The 14,256-nt window shown below is 38.6% G+C and overlaps 1 protein-coding gene across 1 annotated transcript in view; it reads right to left on the bottom strand.

Annotated features, from left to right (window-relative positions):
- Nucleotides 1-14,256, bottom strand: part of LOC140935173 (glutamyl aminopeptidase-like) — a 20,295-nt gene extending 6,039 nt beyond the window's left edge. Inside the window, exons 1-13 of the mRNA XM_073384705.1 lie at nucleotides 14,019-14,256; nucleotides 9,826-10,110; nucleotides 9,403-9,583; nucleotides 8,192-8,462; nucleotides 7,803-7,923; nucleotides 6,674-6,828; nucleotides 5,924-6,037; nucleotides 4,735-4,869; nucleotides 4,247-4,312; nucleotides 3,752-3,817; nucleotides 2,858-3,039; nucleotides 1,917-1,996; nucleotides 1,314-1,438 (exon numbers count right to left, since the gene is read on the bottom strand). Of these exons, the coding sequence (XP_073240806.1) occupies nucleotides 1,314-1,438; nucleotides 1,917-1,996; nucleotides 2,858-3,039; nucleotides 3,752-3,817; nucleotides 4,247-4,312; nucleotides 4,735-4,869; nucleotides 5,924-6,037; nucleotides 6,674-6,828; nucleotides 7,803-7,923; nucleotides 8,192-8,462; nucleotides 9,403-9,583; nucleotides 9,826-10,110; nucleotides 14,019-14,220 (1,983 nt within the window). The 5' untranslated portion in view covers nucleotides 14,221-14,256. The remainder of the gene's footprint in view (nucleotides 1-1,313; nucleotides 1,439-1,916; nucleotides 1,997-2,857; nucleotides 3,040-3,751; nucleotides 3,818-4,246; nucleotides 4,313-4,734; nucleotides 4,870-5,923; nucleotides 6,038-6,673; nucleotides 6,829-7,802; nucleotides 7,924-8,191; nucleotides 8,463-9,402; nucleotides 9,584-9,825; nucleotides 10,111-14,018) is intronic.

Below are 14,256 nucleotides of genomic sequence, written 5' to 3'. Positions count from 1 at the left end.
GTTGTGAGGACCTGTGATAAAATATACACCATGTCCTTGTCCAGATAGGTCAAGGCAAGGTCAGTTATCACCTGGGCGTCTTCAGCGCTCCAAGTACAAATGAAGACCGCTCTCCCAGGGAGATTGTTGAATTACCCTCCGGAGCACAAGGCAAGAAACTGCATTTTTGCCAAAGGGCAACTGCAGAGCTCCAACAAATTCAACTGGCAGCCGGGAGCCGAGAACTTAGTAATAGGGATTATGAGTGGTTATGAATTTAATGAAAGACTGTGAAGCACTATGAACAGCTGCAAGTGTTATGTGAGGTAAGAAGTAATAGACAACAACGGGAAAAAAAAGGAAGACAGGCATGCAAAAGCGTGCAAACAAAATTACGACTGGGCTAACTTAATTCAGTCAGGGACTTTACGGAAACTGGCCGTGAAAGAGCTAAACAAATACACAGAATGTCATAACTTGCACGGAGTGTATATACATATCATTGAAAAGGCAAATTAAACTGCAGTTTAAAATACACCATTAACACCGAAGGGAGAGGAAGAGCAGCAAACGGAAGATTCAGGGGACTTGAGCGACGAAGATGATGCAGTTGAAAGTGAAGGTGGTGAGAATATTGATTTAATGAAATTGGATACGAAAAAGAATCCGAAGTAGAAGAAGTTCCGTTTACTAGATCCACGAGAAGTACCGGCAACAAAAGAAGAATGGAGAACGACGGGCTGTTCCACTGATGGGTAAAAAATGTGAAGAAACCGTGATGAAATCTGATATTGGCCATAAACCGGGATATAAAAAGGAGTAAAACTTAAATTCGACAGGACTGCTAGGGGGTTCTCAATTTTTTTACACCAGTCAAACAGAGTCCTAAAAGAAATATTTAATAAAGGGTGTTTTCTCATTAGTCTCTCTCCCCAACCCTTACCTCAACAATTTGTTTTGTCAATTCTCCGTTTACACATTGGTAAGTTCCCTGGCAAATATACACTATATATATGTTATATAGTTGTATAACCTATCACAAGCATCTTTTAGAAGACACTCAATTCACAACTCAATAAATATAGTACCACAAGTGAAGAGTAAAACAATATGTTTTTCGTCTCTCACCTATATTTCGGCCGTGTTAAACGGCCTTTATCAGGGTGAATGGCCGTTACAAGCATCACACACCATTATTACATGATAACGAACAAATTTGAAAACTTGCATGCGCTACAAAGGAAGATATATATAGTAATGTATATATATAGTTGGTACGCTGATTAACTGACTGGAATTACGATTCCGTGTGTGTTACCATCACTATTACTGACCTTGTGATCTGTTTCCAGTTGTTTAATAATTTGATCCCACTGTTGTTCAGCATAGTTGACTCTGTAGAAGCCAGTGTGACCTGCATTTCCTTTGAGCCAGCCACTACCGTCCCACTCAATTTCAGCTAATAACAATTAGGGTAGCAAGATACACCAAAGTAGGTTTTTCGTAACAGGATTAACTGAACTGATATATCATCATGGATAAAGGAAAAGATCATTAATTTATGACTTGCATGCAGAGAAATACATGCATTCATATATATTTTTACCAAAATAGGTTTTCTTGGTGCAAGTACTTCTCCTATGCGACCACGTAAATCTTAGCATTTCAGAAGGGGTGCTTTTCGCTACTCGACCGTGGAAACTTTTCCTTATAAAATATTGCAACATTTTTTTCTTAATTAATAATGAAAACCCATTTCTCCACTACTACCTGTTTATGGCTAGTTCCAGCAAAATTTCCTCTTATTTAGAGTTACTTATTTTTACAACAACTATTTTGATTGACGTTCAAGTTTATAATTATATCGAAAATACCAACGGAAACTGAAATTACTAAATGCTGAGCACGGTAAACATTAACGGAGGTGAGTTTCATACCTGACGTCATGTCTAGAAGCTTGGATGTAGGCTCGGATTTACCTCCCGTGACGTATGTAAATGGGACGACCCAGTTATAACTGAAAAAAAAAAACGTAAACGTGTTACAGGTCAAAAATAAATGCAGTTTGATTTACTTTTTCTAATTTGTAAGGTTAGGAGGCGAAGAATTGTGAGAATTTTCCTCGGGCTAAAAATTTAACCTGAATTTAAAGTTGATCGGCAACTTACATATTATACGTCAGATGTTATTTGTAAAATACCGTAGGGCTGCAGGTAGTAGGGGGCGCCATTCACCTGAATATCCTAAATTAAGTTAACCTAAACGATAGATTGGAGTATAACTATAAATAATGGTGATGGTGTAAGTGTTTAATGATGGAATGTTCTATGATCGAGTTAATGGCATCAAGAAAATTAAACTTTGCTAAAAATGGGATGCTTTTTTTTTTTTTTTAAAAACTTGAACTCTGGTTAGTTTTTCCAAAAAAAAATTGTATAGAAACCGTGCCGTCTCGGGGTTGCCTAGAACTATGCAAAATGAAAAAGAGCTCTTGCAATCGACAGTCTGGTGATGACGATGATGATGATATGTTTTTATATGTTGCTGCCACGGAAAAGCTGGCATACTAGTCGAGGCGAATGGCGAAGGAACAAGATACTGCAGAAAATTGTTTTTCAGGAAAATTTGATAACGAGGTACAAATATTTCTTCTAAAGAGATCGAAAAACAGATCAGTTGGATTTGCGGAGCAGCATGAGCTATTTCCGATCCGCGGCTCGAACGCGCATTGCCAAAAGGGGTAAGTGGTATGTACTGGTAACTGCCAACATTGTGCCAATGATGCCATATTTGCACTTGAGAAAGGATCTTGGACGAGAGGGCTTATGGTATATGTACTACATAGAGGGAAAAATGACAGCGTTACATTGATATTTACTTGAATGCGCTCTTGTATTTCGAGGTTAAATTTGCATTTCGGTCGTAAAGAAACCTCTCCTGTGATACAGTATATGTATTTCCACTTTTCTTGGTAACAGTTAACACGGGGTACCCCATCTGCAGTGTCCAGGTGTCCATCAATTGCTTGACACGTTTACAGCTGCCCTGCGCACAACTTTCCTACAAAGAATTATGATACGTTACATTAAAAGGTGTCGGAGTGTATCCCTGGCTATAAATCTTCAAATAAGCCTATAAGAACTTTTTTAATCTGTGCATCGTGGAAAAAATCGCCAAAACATTTAACCTGAGCAAGCAAAAATAAAGAGACATGGTAAACGATTTGTTGAGGCCACGTTTGCATCCATGTCCAACTGACGTAATTGCAAGTACCTTGAGTACACTCGTTTTAAAATGACGAGCCTCATCGGTAGCTCCATAGGTATGTTTACGCCTTTTCACATTCCTGAGCTTTGCATTTTTATTTCATTGATGAAAGACTGCATTTAACGTTTAGAGACCTAGCTTTCGATTGTATTTCGAGTAAGGGAATCAAAACATTTATTTAGTGCTTTTGACAATCTGGATTTCACACCGATCTTATCTGTCAGCTGGCCCCGGTTCTTCATCTGTTAGGTCACTAATGACTCACTGTGATCACGTTAGGATTGCAAAATATAAAAATGAGTGAAAGATATCTGGGTTGGTAGTAATAACTCAATTTACTATAGCTTGATCTAAAAGTGTTCTTAGCCTTTTCAGTGTATGTGGATAAATTACAGTGTAATAACAGTTTGTTAAAGATTCAATCTATTGATATATACTCAGGTGTCGGTTTTGTAATTCCCAAATAACGAAACTACGAGAAACAACTTCCTGCCTGAATACTCACCTCTTCAAAAGCATCCCACAAATCATTTGTCACTGCATTTCCATACCGATATTTGTTGAGGTAACGCTAAAAATTAAGTGGGCGTTTATTAGTCAAAGAAAACACTGAGAATAAGCAAAGATCAACCTCTCACGAAACAGATTCAAAGCTGAGAACTTGGAACGCCTATAGGAATTTTAAACGATTAGACGTCTGATACAAGGCCTACAGATTAGCAGAGATTGAAAACCTTACAATGTTTAGAATGTTACGGAGTATTTTGGAACGGCTTAATTATTATGCTACTCAGTGTTTAATAAATTTTTAAGGACTCTTTTAAAGGTCTGAGCAGGAAATGTTTGGGTTATTTTTTAGAGTAACTCAGAATAATAGTGAATGTACAACACTATCGAAATGACCTTTTGACGGACTTATTCACACTAGTTCACATGCAATTTAAGCACTCTCAAACTCGAAGCTTAAATCTAAATCCATCAACCAAGGATATATACCTACCGTTAATCCTTTCTGAAAGACACTTTTACCGAGAAAATGTTGAAGCATGCGAATTATTGATGATCCCTGACAATTAATAAAATATAAAACATCACGTCGAGAGAAGTAATGGTGAGGATTGTAGTATTCGTGGTTCTGGTGGTGGTATAGTATAATCAAGTATTCGTATCGGTTGACTTGCGATAGGAATAATTATGCAGTGATTTGCATTAGTAGTATAGCAGGGACCCAACAAATCCATTCTGGGAAATGGGATCTAAATAGTATGAGGTGAAAAAGAATCCTTTAATGACAAAAAATAAATAAAAATAAATAAATAAATAAAATTCACGCTTTCTTGCGCAAGCTAAACTTCCTCATCAAAATTGACAGATAGATGAGAATCACACTGAGCAAAAATTACCAACTGTTTCTAAGTAAAGTTTGGGGTAATGGTCAAATAAACATCCAATACAAGAAGCGGAAGATTCAAATAACAACCAACTGACCTTGTTGTATGAGATATAATCAAATATCTCATTGATTTCATCCGGATGATTCACAGGAACCCTGATTGGGTGAGAATTCGCCAAACCATCCAGTGTGAATGCCAACATCATGTCTATAACTACAAATTGGTCTAGCTGAAGGAAAAGAACAAAAACGTCCTCTGCAAACCATTCTCTTTACTAACTACTGTAGTTTCTATTCTCTATGATTCAACCCTCGGGCGTACAAGGGGGGTGGCTACCACCCGCCTCTTAGGTTTTTCTAAGATTTTTCCTAGACGATAGAACATCAGCACCTGACGTTTTCAGTAGCTGTTCGTCTATTCCCCGCTTTTTTTTGCAGTCAAGTTTAGTGATGGACAGTTACTATGGTTGCAAGATATAGCGTCGTAATTAGAAGGTGGTGAAGCCATTTTTGCCGGAGAGAAAAAGCAAGTTATTTTTTACTTCTTTCAACAATAAAAGTGGGGCTTGCAGATAAAGTGGTGCAAAGCACTTAGTTGTGTGTTATTTTACATGTCAAGCTCAAAAAATTACCAGTTCATGCGGTTTTTCCCTGATTTCTAATTCTTGGTAAAATCCAAGTTGGCGACCCTGTTTGGTGACGTCACAGGCCTCCAGCAGCCCCACCACCCTTAAAATATACCTCATCTTGTTGAGAAGATCAAAGGCTTTTCAGTGAAAGTAAAATCGTTTCGAAATACTGCAACATATCAACCACCACACCCCCCCCCCTCGTGCCACGGCGGGGGGTATGAATTTGCGTGTACGTCCGAGAGTTAAGTGGATTGTTGCTATGTAGGGACGGGTTATTTTACCAGATTACCACAGCCCGATTTCAGTTGCCTTTGCTAGGTGGTAATTATTGTACAGTTTGAGGCACAAAGCGCAATTTTTCTATAATCAGTTTATCATCGTGAATCAGTCCTGCTTATCGGTCGTGAACCTCATTTCTAATGGTAACTTATTTACAAGTACTGTTTCTTTGTTTTAATCGTTTTTCTGTACATTGGGTTATTTAAAAACATCTTTGGAAGCTTGCTATTTCCAAGACGTTTATAACTGTTTTAATGATAACCCCGGCCCGTCCCTTCCGTTATCAAAAGGGAACCACTTTAAACTTGTTAGAATTTTATGTGCATCTTTAATTGCAGTAACTGTTTAATGCCATTTTGGAGACATCGGTTACCATTTTCCACTCAGGTTCTGTTTCATGGACTCCATAAAATTCGACAAAGCTGGCAAATCCTTCGTTCAGCCAAAGATCATCCCACCAAGCCATAGTAACCAAGTTGCCAAACCACTGTAGAAAGAAAATGACGTGGTTTAATCATGAATACAAGTTATATGAAAGTGGCATGCTCATGGGTGATGTACACAGAGTCATAAAGCCCAAACTGAAACCAAAATTAAACGAAGGACAGTCATATGCACGATACATACCAGCTCTACGAAATAAGCAATTTTGAACTACTTTTCTTTTGCTGCCGAAAGGTTTTACCATTTGACATTGTTATACATTACATTCGCCTGTAAAACGAGCTTTGGGTTTCACTTGACGCAGCCGTCCACTCAAGTCGTTCACTGAAATTTGGGCTACTACTTAACTGAACCGTCTTAGAGACTTACAAAAAGTTTTGAAGAAACTGTGAAACGTAAATAATCGAGAGAATGGCAATGTTTAGCGAAATGTTTCAAGGGTGCTCCCTCTTCTTCAGCGGATTAAAAGCAATTGTTACTGTTTAAAACAACTGAGCAAGATGGAGCACCATTGACACGCCTGGTTTTCCTACTTTTTAAACACATATTTTGATACACTTTGCCATTCCGTCTTAGAGCATAACAATTTTGTTTTGCCGTGATTTAGAAGTATCTTCTGCAGCAAAAGAAGAACAGTGAGACTTCTCCTTGACAGTAAGTCAAGAGTGAAAAAGCATACCTGATGAGCAAGTTCGTGTGATAAAATGCCAGCTGTGCGCTGCTTATTAGCTTCTGACGAAGCGTTAGGTTTGTAAAGCAAGGCTGCCTCTCGATACATTATTATTCCCCAGTTCTCCATGCCACTGAAGGCAAAGTCAGGAAGGGCAACCATATCTGCAAAAACATAATACCAAGCCATATGAAAAAAGTTCTTAAAACTATAGAAGAGGAGAGGCCGTTTTGGAACTCAACCAATAAGAGCGCTGCATTTTGGACAACTGGCCAAAATGGACCAAATTAAAAGGCAGAGTTTTCATCACATTAGTAGATAACTGACAGGTCCCGGATTTTAACTGACCCTGATTTTAGGCGTCACCCAAAATGGAAGTTATGTTCAAAATTAGATACTTTTGAGAATCTGTTAGTGAGTAACTTTTAAACAAAATGATAAACTCATGCATTTGAGTCAATAAGCAGTTCATGACTGAGTCACGGAGGAAGTATTTTACGATTCACTTAATGTTTGCTTCTTTCGGAAGTAATATCCTTGAAGACACAAATGTGGTTAAAAGTACAAGTATGCACTGTGTTACTACTAAGAATAATGGCTATAAAACCAATGCCAAACACGCTAAGGAGTGTTTTGTGAAAAATTCTACCATCTCAATTCTTACTGTCCTCTCGTTCTTTTCGGTATTTACTGTCCCCTTCAACGCGTTATATCTTTTTGTTAACTGTCTGTTTTTATTTTGTTTTTGCCTTTGCGCCCGATTCAGAAGTATCAGGAATAGAACAATATAACAAAATGTGCGTGTATGCTGAAGAGGTTATATTAGAAGCAGCTTTGCACTGGCATGATCAGCACCCAGATTGTGAGGATTAAATACTCTTTCCGGTCAATACTCACTCTTTCCGGTCAATACGAACACCTTGCAACCTTTTTTTTCTAGACAGTCGCGTCAGGTACAAAAAACATTCAAACCTCTCGATTTCTGCTATGATACGGTCGCTCAATGTACCTCATGATACGAAAGGCGACGCAGCTACGTACCAAGCATTTGGGTGCCAACAAACACGGATAGTTATAAGAGCTGAACCTGTTTATCGAATGTCTAAAGAGTACAACTTAATGACACAGGAACGCTTACCAGCTTTGGGTAGAGGGTAGGTAATATTGAAATACTCCTCCATGTAATCTAACATTATGACTGCATTCTCTTTGGCATATTCAACTTGATCAATTTTGTCTCGTGGAGCATAGAACGTCATCTACGAATTAAATGATCTAACTCATCAACTCATCAACAAAAAAATCATGCTAACTAGAATACCTTGACAAGTAAAATATAAGATACTATAATAAGGTACAAATCAACAGATATATTTTTCTGATTTTTTGGACAGTTTTCACTTTTCCAGCAGTCTCACGAAAGGCATGGTAACTGCATGCTTACAATCTTCTATGAACAAGCGGTTAGTGAAATATATCTTATCTTATCTTATTAACATAACTAACATGTTATTTTATCGTGCTTACCTTTGTTCCACGTCCAGTAGTTTTAGTAGTCTTATCGAAGTCGCACACCACAAAAGCTAATAGGTAAGTGGACATTCGTGGAGTTTTTTCAAAATGATCAAACTGCCAGCCATCCTTTATCTCAGTACTCTTAATGGGCATGTTCGCAATGGAGATCAACTTTGGATCGTGTACCAAAGTAAAAGTAAATGTTGCTTTTAGAGCTGGTTCGTCAAAGCAAGGAAATGTTCTTCGTGCATCCGTAGGTTGAAACTGGGTAGCTGCCATAGTACTACAATGAAAATGCCACAAATTCAGTTGCTTTCAACTAATAGGTCATTTTACAGTCAGTGTGTGCTCAGTGTCATGACGTTGAAACAAAAGCGATCTAAAGGTGACCTTGTTACAAACCTTCTCGTTTTTAATAATGTAAATGCATGATTATCTTCATCTAGCATGAGAATAACACAATTTGCACATGAAATGCAGCACTTCCAGCCTCACCTATTTATCTATCTGTCCAGAGCCCAAGCACACAGCTGTAAAATGGCCTATTAGTTGAACCTGCAAGTGCTAATCATGATTAAATAATGTTCTATGACAGATTCTTTCAAGTGTTGGCAAAAAACATTAATTCCTTCTAGACGCAAATTTCGGGCGCCCTTATTCTGGCCACATTTTTCACTTTCCTATGAACAAGTGCACATCGTGTTCACTTTTCGGCTTTGCATCAAACTGAAGGGTTTAAACAATAGTATTGTGACCCAATGACAATATGCAAGTTCCTGGACGTGACAACAAGACCCTGTTTCTTAAAAGCAATGGCAACACAATAAATTCTTTCACGGTTTTTTTCAAGTTTTGATTAAGACCAGTTAGTAATTATCCACTGACTTTGCCAGAAGGAGTGTCATAAAATTAGAAAACTTACCAAGTTTAACGGTGATACGTGCCGAACAACGAGCCAAGATATTGCTCCAAAAAGTCGAGAAATTTGGCAGACGTTTGTATGGTGTGGGAATAAACTTATTTCCCACCATACAAAGGTCTGTAAAATTCGGCGTTTTTGCGGAACCATATCTTCTTTAGTTTTCCACAAATCGTGTTCAAACTAAATGGCATCTTAACTTATTTCAAGGCGTTCTTTTTAGCCATGTTAGCGTATTGTGCCTAACCGTGGTCCCAGTCAAAAGTTTTAAAAAAACGTGGAAGGGTTTATGAAATTGACTTACACTTCTGTCCCATCTTCTCTTGTATATGTACTCTTGTACAATCCAGCGAGACCATCACCCACCTCTGCCCTAAATTTCATCTTGATCTTGTATTGTTGGCCTTTCTCCAAAGCGGAGGTCAAAACTATGACATAAAACTGGTTCTTTTCAAACCAAAAGTGTCTCTGTATTCCAAGTGGAGCTGGGAAATGAAAAATAAAATCATTACAAAAGAAAATTGTATTTAAGTGTTTTTAAAATCAATTTATGACCGATTGTCACCGATATGTCCTCTGGAATTAAAAGAGAGAAGAAAGCAACTTAGCATAAACCTCGTCTTCCTTAATGGTCTTCGTTTGGGTTTTTACATAAGGTTACAAAGAAACATTTATTTCAAATATAGGGAACATGCGATCAAAGACAGTGGGAGAACTTTTAATTTACCCCCGCTTGAAGCCTTCTCCACAGTAGGAGACTGCGTTATATTCATCTTATTGACATGAACCAGTACATTCTCAGTTGGCTTTGTTACGTTCACCAGAATTGATACATCTCCAAAGAACACCAGCTTCTTAAGATCAATATAAAGAACCACGTCATAGTGATCAGGAACAATGTTGTCTGGAAGACGAACATTCCACCACACTTCAGTACCAGGAGTAGTAGGAGCAGGAGCAGAAGTTGCTACAACAACAGACTTTTCACCGCCATCTTCTTTTCCTCTACGCCCTGTAAAAAATTAATATCGTTGAACATTTTTTAACATTTTCGAGGAATGCTGTGTGTTTTTTTAATATGGTTGTGGCTATTCGAAACACTTTATGGCCCGGTGGAACACCTACTATGAATAAATTCATAAGGCAAAATTTTTGCTTCTGCTACATCTTTTAAAACGCTTATATCTCGGCTGTTTTAGAGGTGATTTGGATACAATCTTACAGAGACATTGTGAAATGATGGAAGTTTATGAGGGTTGTTTTATTTGGTAGATCGCGCTTTACAGCGATTTTTAAGCAACAGTTGTACCAAATTGGGAAATTATGATTTTGGGTCCATGTTTGCGGAAAGGATAGAAGACAGAACTCCGCGATTTTATAAAGAAATGACGGTCAAAACCTTTAGTGTGTTTTGTATTGGGCAGAGTTTGCAATTTAAAGTTTGCCAGCAAGATATAATCGCTTAAACGAACAAAATCTGTCATCCCTGAGACTAACGCCTTATATCTTTTCATAAAGCGCTCCTTTAGAATTCCGCTCAGTACAGAAGACACTACAGTTTACCAAGTTTACCCCTCTGCGGTACCAGCTCGTGATGTTTTGTATCTGCGCTGAATTCTTGGACACAAAATTGTCGAAAAGTCAAATTTTGAGCCTCCCGAAGGTGTTTCGACTAAGGCGTAAGTTCCAAGCAAGATATGTAATTATGGTAATTATGGTTACATTCCACGCTTTAATTTTGTTTATGAGCTGCAGTGTTTAATTCAACCCTTTTTGAGGCGAATGACAAAAGACCTTACGAAGAGTTTTGGTATTAAATTTGGTTGAAATTTCTAAAGATTTCCTTATTTAAAAAAAAATCACTAAAACAGCCCGTTTGTAAAATCGCAGTAAATGAATGAGGGAAATCTAGGGGAAATCGATTTTGGTTCGAGTTAGTGCGAGGGTCGAGTTACCGAGGGTTCGGGTTATCGGTAGTCGATTGTACCTGCAAGTATTTCTCGGACGTTTTCTTACTTGAATGGTGAACTGAGGGTATACTTTTCCAGGGATGGATCTAGGATTAAAAGGACAGTTTATGATACTGCTATCATGAGAATTGTCCCACTGACACAATGAATATGGACACAAAACATCAATTGATGGATGTTCGTTCACTTGACTGAAATTGCGACAAGCTATCGATTTCACTATTTTAGCCTAGGGCTGGGCTATATGGCTTATATAAGACAAAACGCAAGTGAAATTATTCCCTAATTTCACGAGTATACCATTTGATTACCTATTAATAACATGGGTGACGAATTACGTTATCAATCTTCGGTTTTTGACATGTTTATCCTGGATCGAGAACTCCCTCTCTCGAACGTTTAGAGCTTAAATTTGGCTTAAGTTCAGAATTTGTCATCAAAATACCTGTTAGAATCCTTCTTGATGTGCTCTTTCGTGTGTTCAGGTTTTTTAAGGCGTCTTTTTATGCCCTGGCATCTTCGTTCATGACATTTTGAAACTTTGTCGCCATCTTGACACTGACGTACGGAAGGTTGCCATGGCAATTTTGTAATTTCAAATTATCGCTGAAATTTTGAGCCAAAATTAAGGTTTAATTCGTCACCTATGATAGGGAACTTAAGAATCACGACAACGACACGACGACCGGAAGTGAGTTACAGTGTACTACATACACAAGCGCGACCAGTAAATTTCGTCGTCGTGGTGTCGTCGACGACGACGCGCCAAACAAAGTAGAATCACGTCGTCCTGCAATCCACAAGCTTCGGCAGATATAAATCCACTGTTGTAAGCGATTTTTGAATTCCTCCTCATTTTCTTATCCTCGTAAATCCAGGTGTCGTTCTTTTTTCCTCCTAACAAGCGATGTTGATTGAAAATTCGACTAGTGAATTGTTTTTACTTCGAAGAATGACAACAGCTGTGGCCGGGCCGAACGAGCGAACTCGTAAGTGATAAATTTATTTGTACGTATTTAGGTAAGGCAAATAATTTATCATTAATATAGAGGAAATAAACTTTATATGGAAAACGGATATCACATCAGAATGTCTCTTTTCCCAAATCTAAACTCTTACAGACACTCGGACTCGGTCATCTCATTCAGGTTGAAAGTTGAATAATCTTCGTACGGAAAGGAGTTGTTTTTCCACTCGAAAAGGTCAGACAACACAAAAATTAAAATTCTTCATCGTCAATGAAATTAGACGTCCGGCTTAAAAAATAAGATCTTGCTTTGTCGCGAACGAATATCACAGTTTTACATTTGTGTTTACATTTAGTGTCGTCGTCGTCGACCTACCGACCCGACTGCATCTCAAGTTTCCTTTTTCCCGCCGAAACTGACGTTCTCTTTCCAGTCTTTTCCCAGTCGACAGACGTCGTCGTCGTGCACTTCGTCGTGGTTCTTAAGTTCCCTATTATACTCTGAAGCCCTAATAATTTCGAAAAGATTCAAGTTCCCCTAAGGTGACCGAACAACTACAAATTTGATAGCGCCGCTCAGAATGCATTTTTATAGATCTCTGGATAGCCTAAAAAGAGTTTTCATTGTATTAAGGAGGAAACCGTCATTAGGTGGCCCTTGCTTTTATATACTTAGAGTACAAACAAAATTCATCCCGTTTTTATTAGGACCGACTCGCACAAAATCATATACTCTGTTTAGGACAGACTCGCGCCAAATTATGTATACACACTGTTTTAAGACAGAGAGGTCAAAAACCATACCCTGTCCAGCGGCACACCCCCGTATAGGCTATATAAGGGAGTACCTCCTGGGTTTCCTTAGACTGTTCACAGTCCCCTATTTTTCCGTGAGATCGTCGAGATATGTCGCGTCTTTCTTTTCATGGCGGTCATCTTGATTTTCAAATGTATCGAGGGGGCGGGCGTCGGGGATTATACATGTAGCTCTAGGGGGAGGGAGGCACTTCCTCAAAAACCGCCCCACGCCCCCTAAGTAGTTTTGACACTCATCCAAGATGGCAGCCCGTAACGCATAGAGCTCGATCTCGACGATCTTACGGGAAAATAGGGGACAGTGAACAGTCTAGGGTTTTCTCAAAACGAGACAGTCAAATTTTCTGAATGTTTGGTCTGGATGTTTTAGTTCAATTCTTAAACACACGACCCCACAAGCTTTTATAGCTTTAAAAATTATCGTGTTTAAATAAAGATTATGTATGTGTGTCGCTTGACGAGTGTGACTATCGGTAAACAAGATTGATTTTCTTGGTGATTGACTAATTGATATGAGGTCATGAACCAGTCATTCAAACTACATTTGATTTAGGTTTTTAAAAATTCAACCCCGCGGGTCATTATTGGTGATCAAATTCGCCCCCTCCCGGTCCCCCAACAAAAATATGATTGTACTAGCCATCAAATTCCCGCGCCTTTAGAGAACATCGTCGTATCAACCATACAAATTGTCTAGATTTGTTGGTCAACTTGTTTGTCGATATCTCCATCATTTTGATTCTTGTTCACAAGGGTAGTTTACTTACTTGCTTGGTTGTTTGCTTTTCAGCTTCTCGCATAGTTATGTAGATAAGACCTTCAAATCTTAAATGACTGTTATTCATCAGCGCTACAGCTAATCCCAAATTTACATTCTCCGGACGAATGTTGTGCAAAAACGCTTTGAGACATATGATTAGCAAAACAGCCGCAACACATGTAACTGCTGCTATCTTGAGCTTCTCTGCCTTCTCTACTGTGTCGAAAACACCTTTGCAGTAGAGTCAGCAGAGTCGTATGTCTGAAACACAAATTGAAGGTCACTAGCAAATCCTTTTACAACTAGCAGTAGTGTGAAGACGAATTCGTTTAACCGAGGCTGCCTGGATCTAAAGCTACACATCTAACTAAACAAAAGTAGGCCACCAGATCACCTAAAAGCCATACCTTTAGGGGTGCGCTTCGCTCGTTCAGCTCCAAGAAGTGCTCCCAATACAATGACCAAGATCAGTAACACCAATATAACAATGGCAGCTATAATAAAGGTGCGCTTGTTGTAGAAACTACTCGACGTTGCGCTGCTGCTTTTTTTGTCTTCAGCCTTCACTTGCGGGATCTCGGTATCTTGCTTAAGAGGAACCTCTTCCATATTTCATTCTAGCTCTCCCAGTTTTTAATATCAAGA

The sequence above is a fragment of the Porites lutea genome, chromosome 4 (genome assembly GCF_958299795.1).
Source record: "Porites lutea chromosome 4, jaPorLute2.1, whole genome shotgun sequence".
NCBI classification, from domain to species: domain Eukaryota; kingdom Metazoa; phylum Cnidaria; class Anthozoa; order Scleractinia; family Poritidae; genus Porites; species Porites lutea.
The sequence above is the reverse complement of the archived record's forward strand: the minus strand, read 5'-3'. Positions and strand labels throughout refer to the sequence as shown.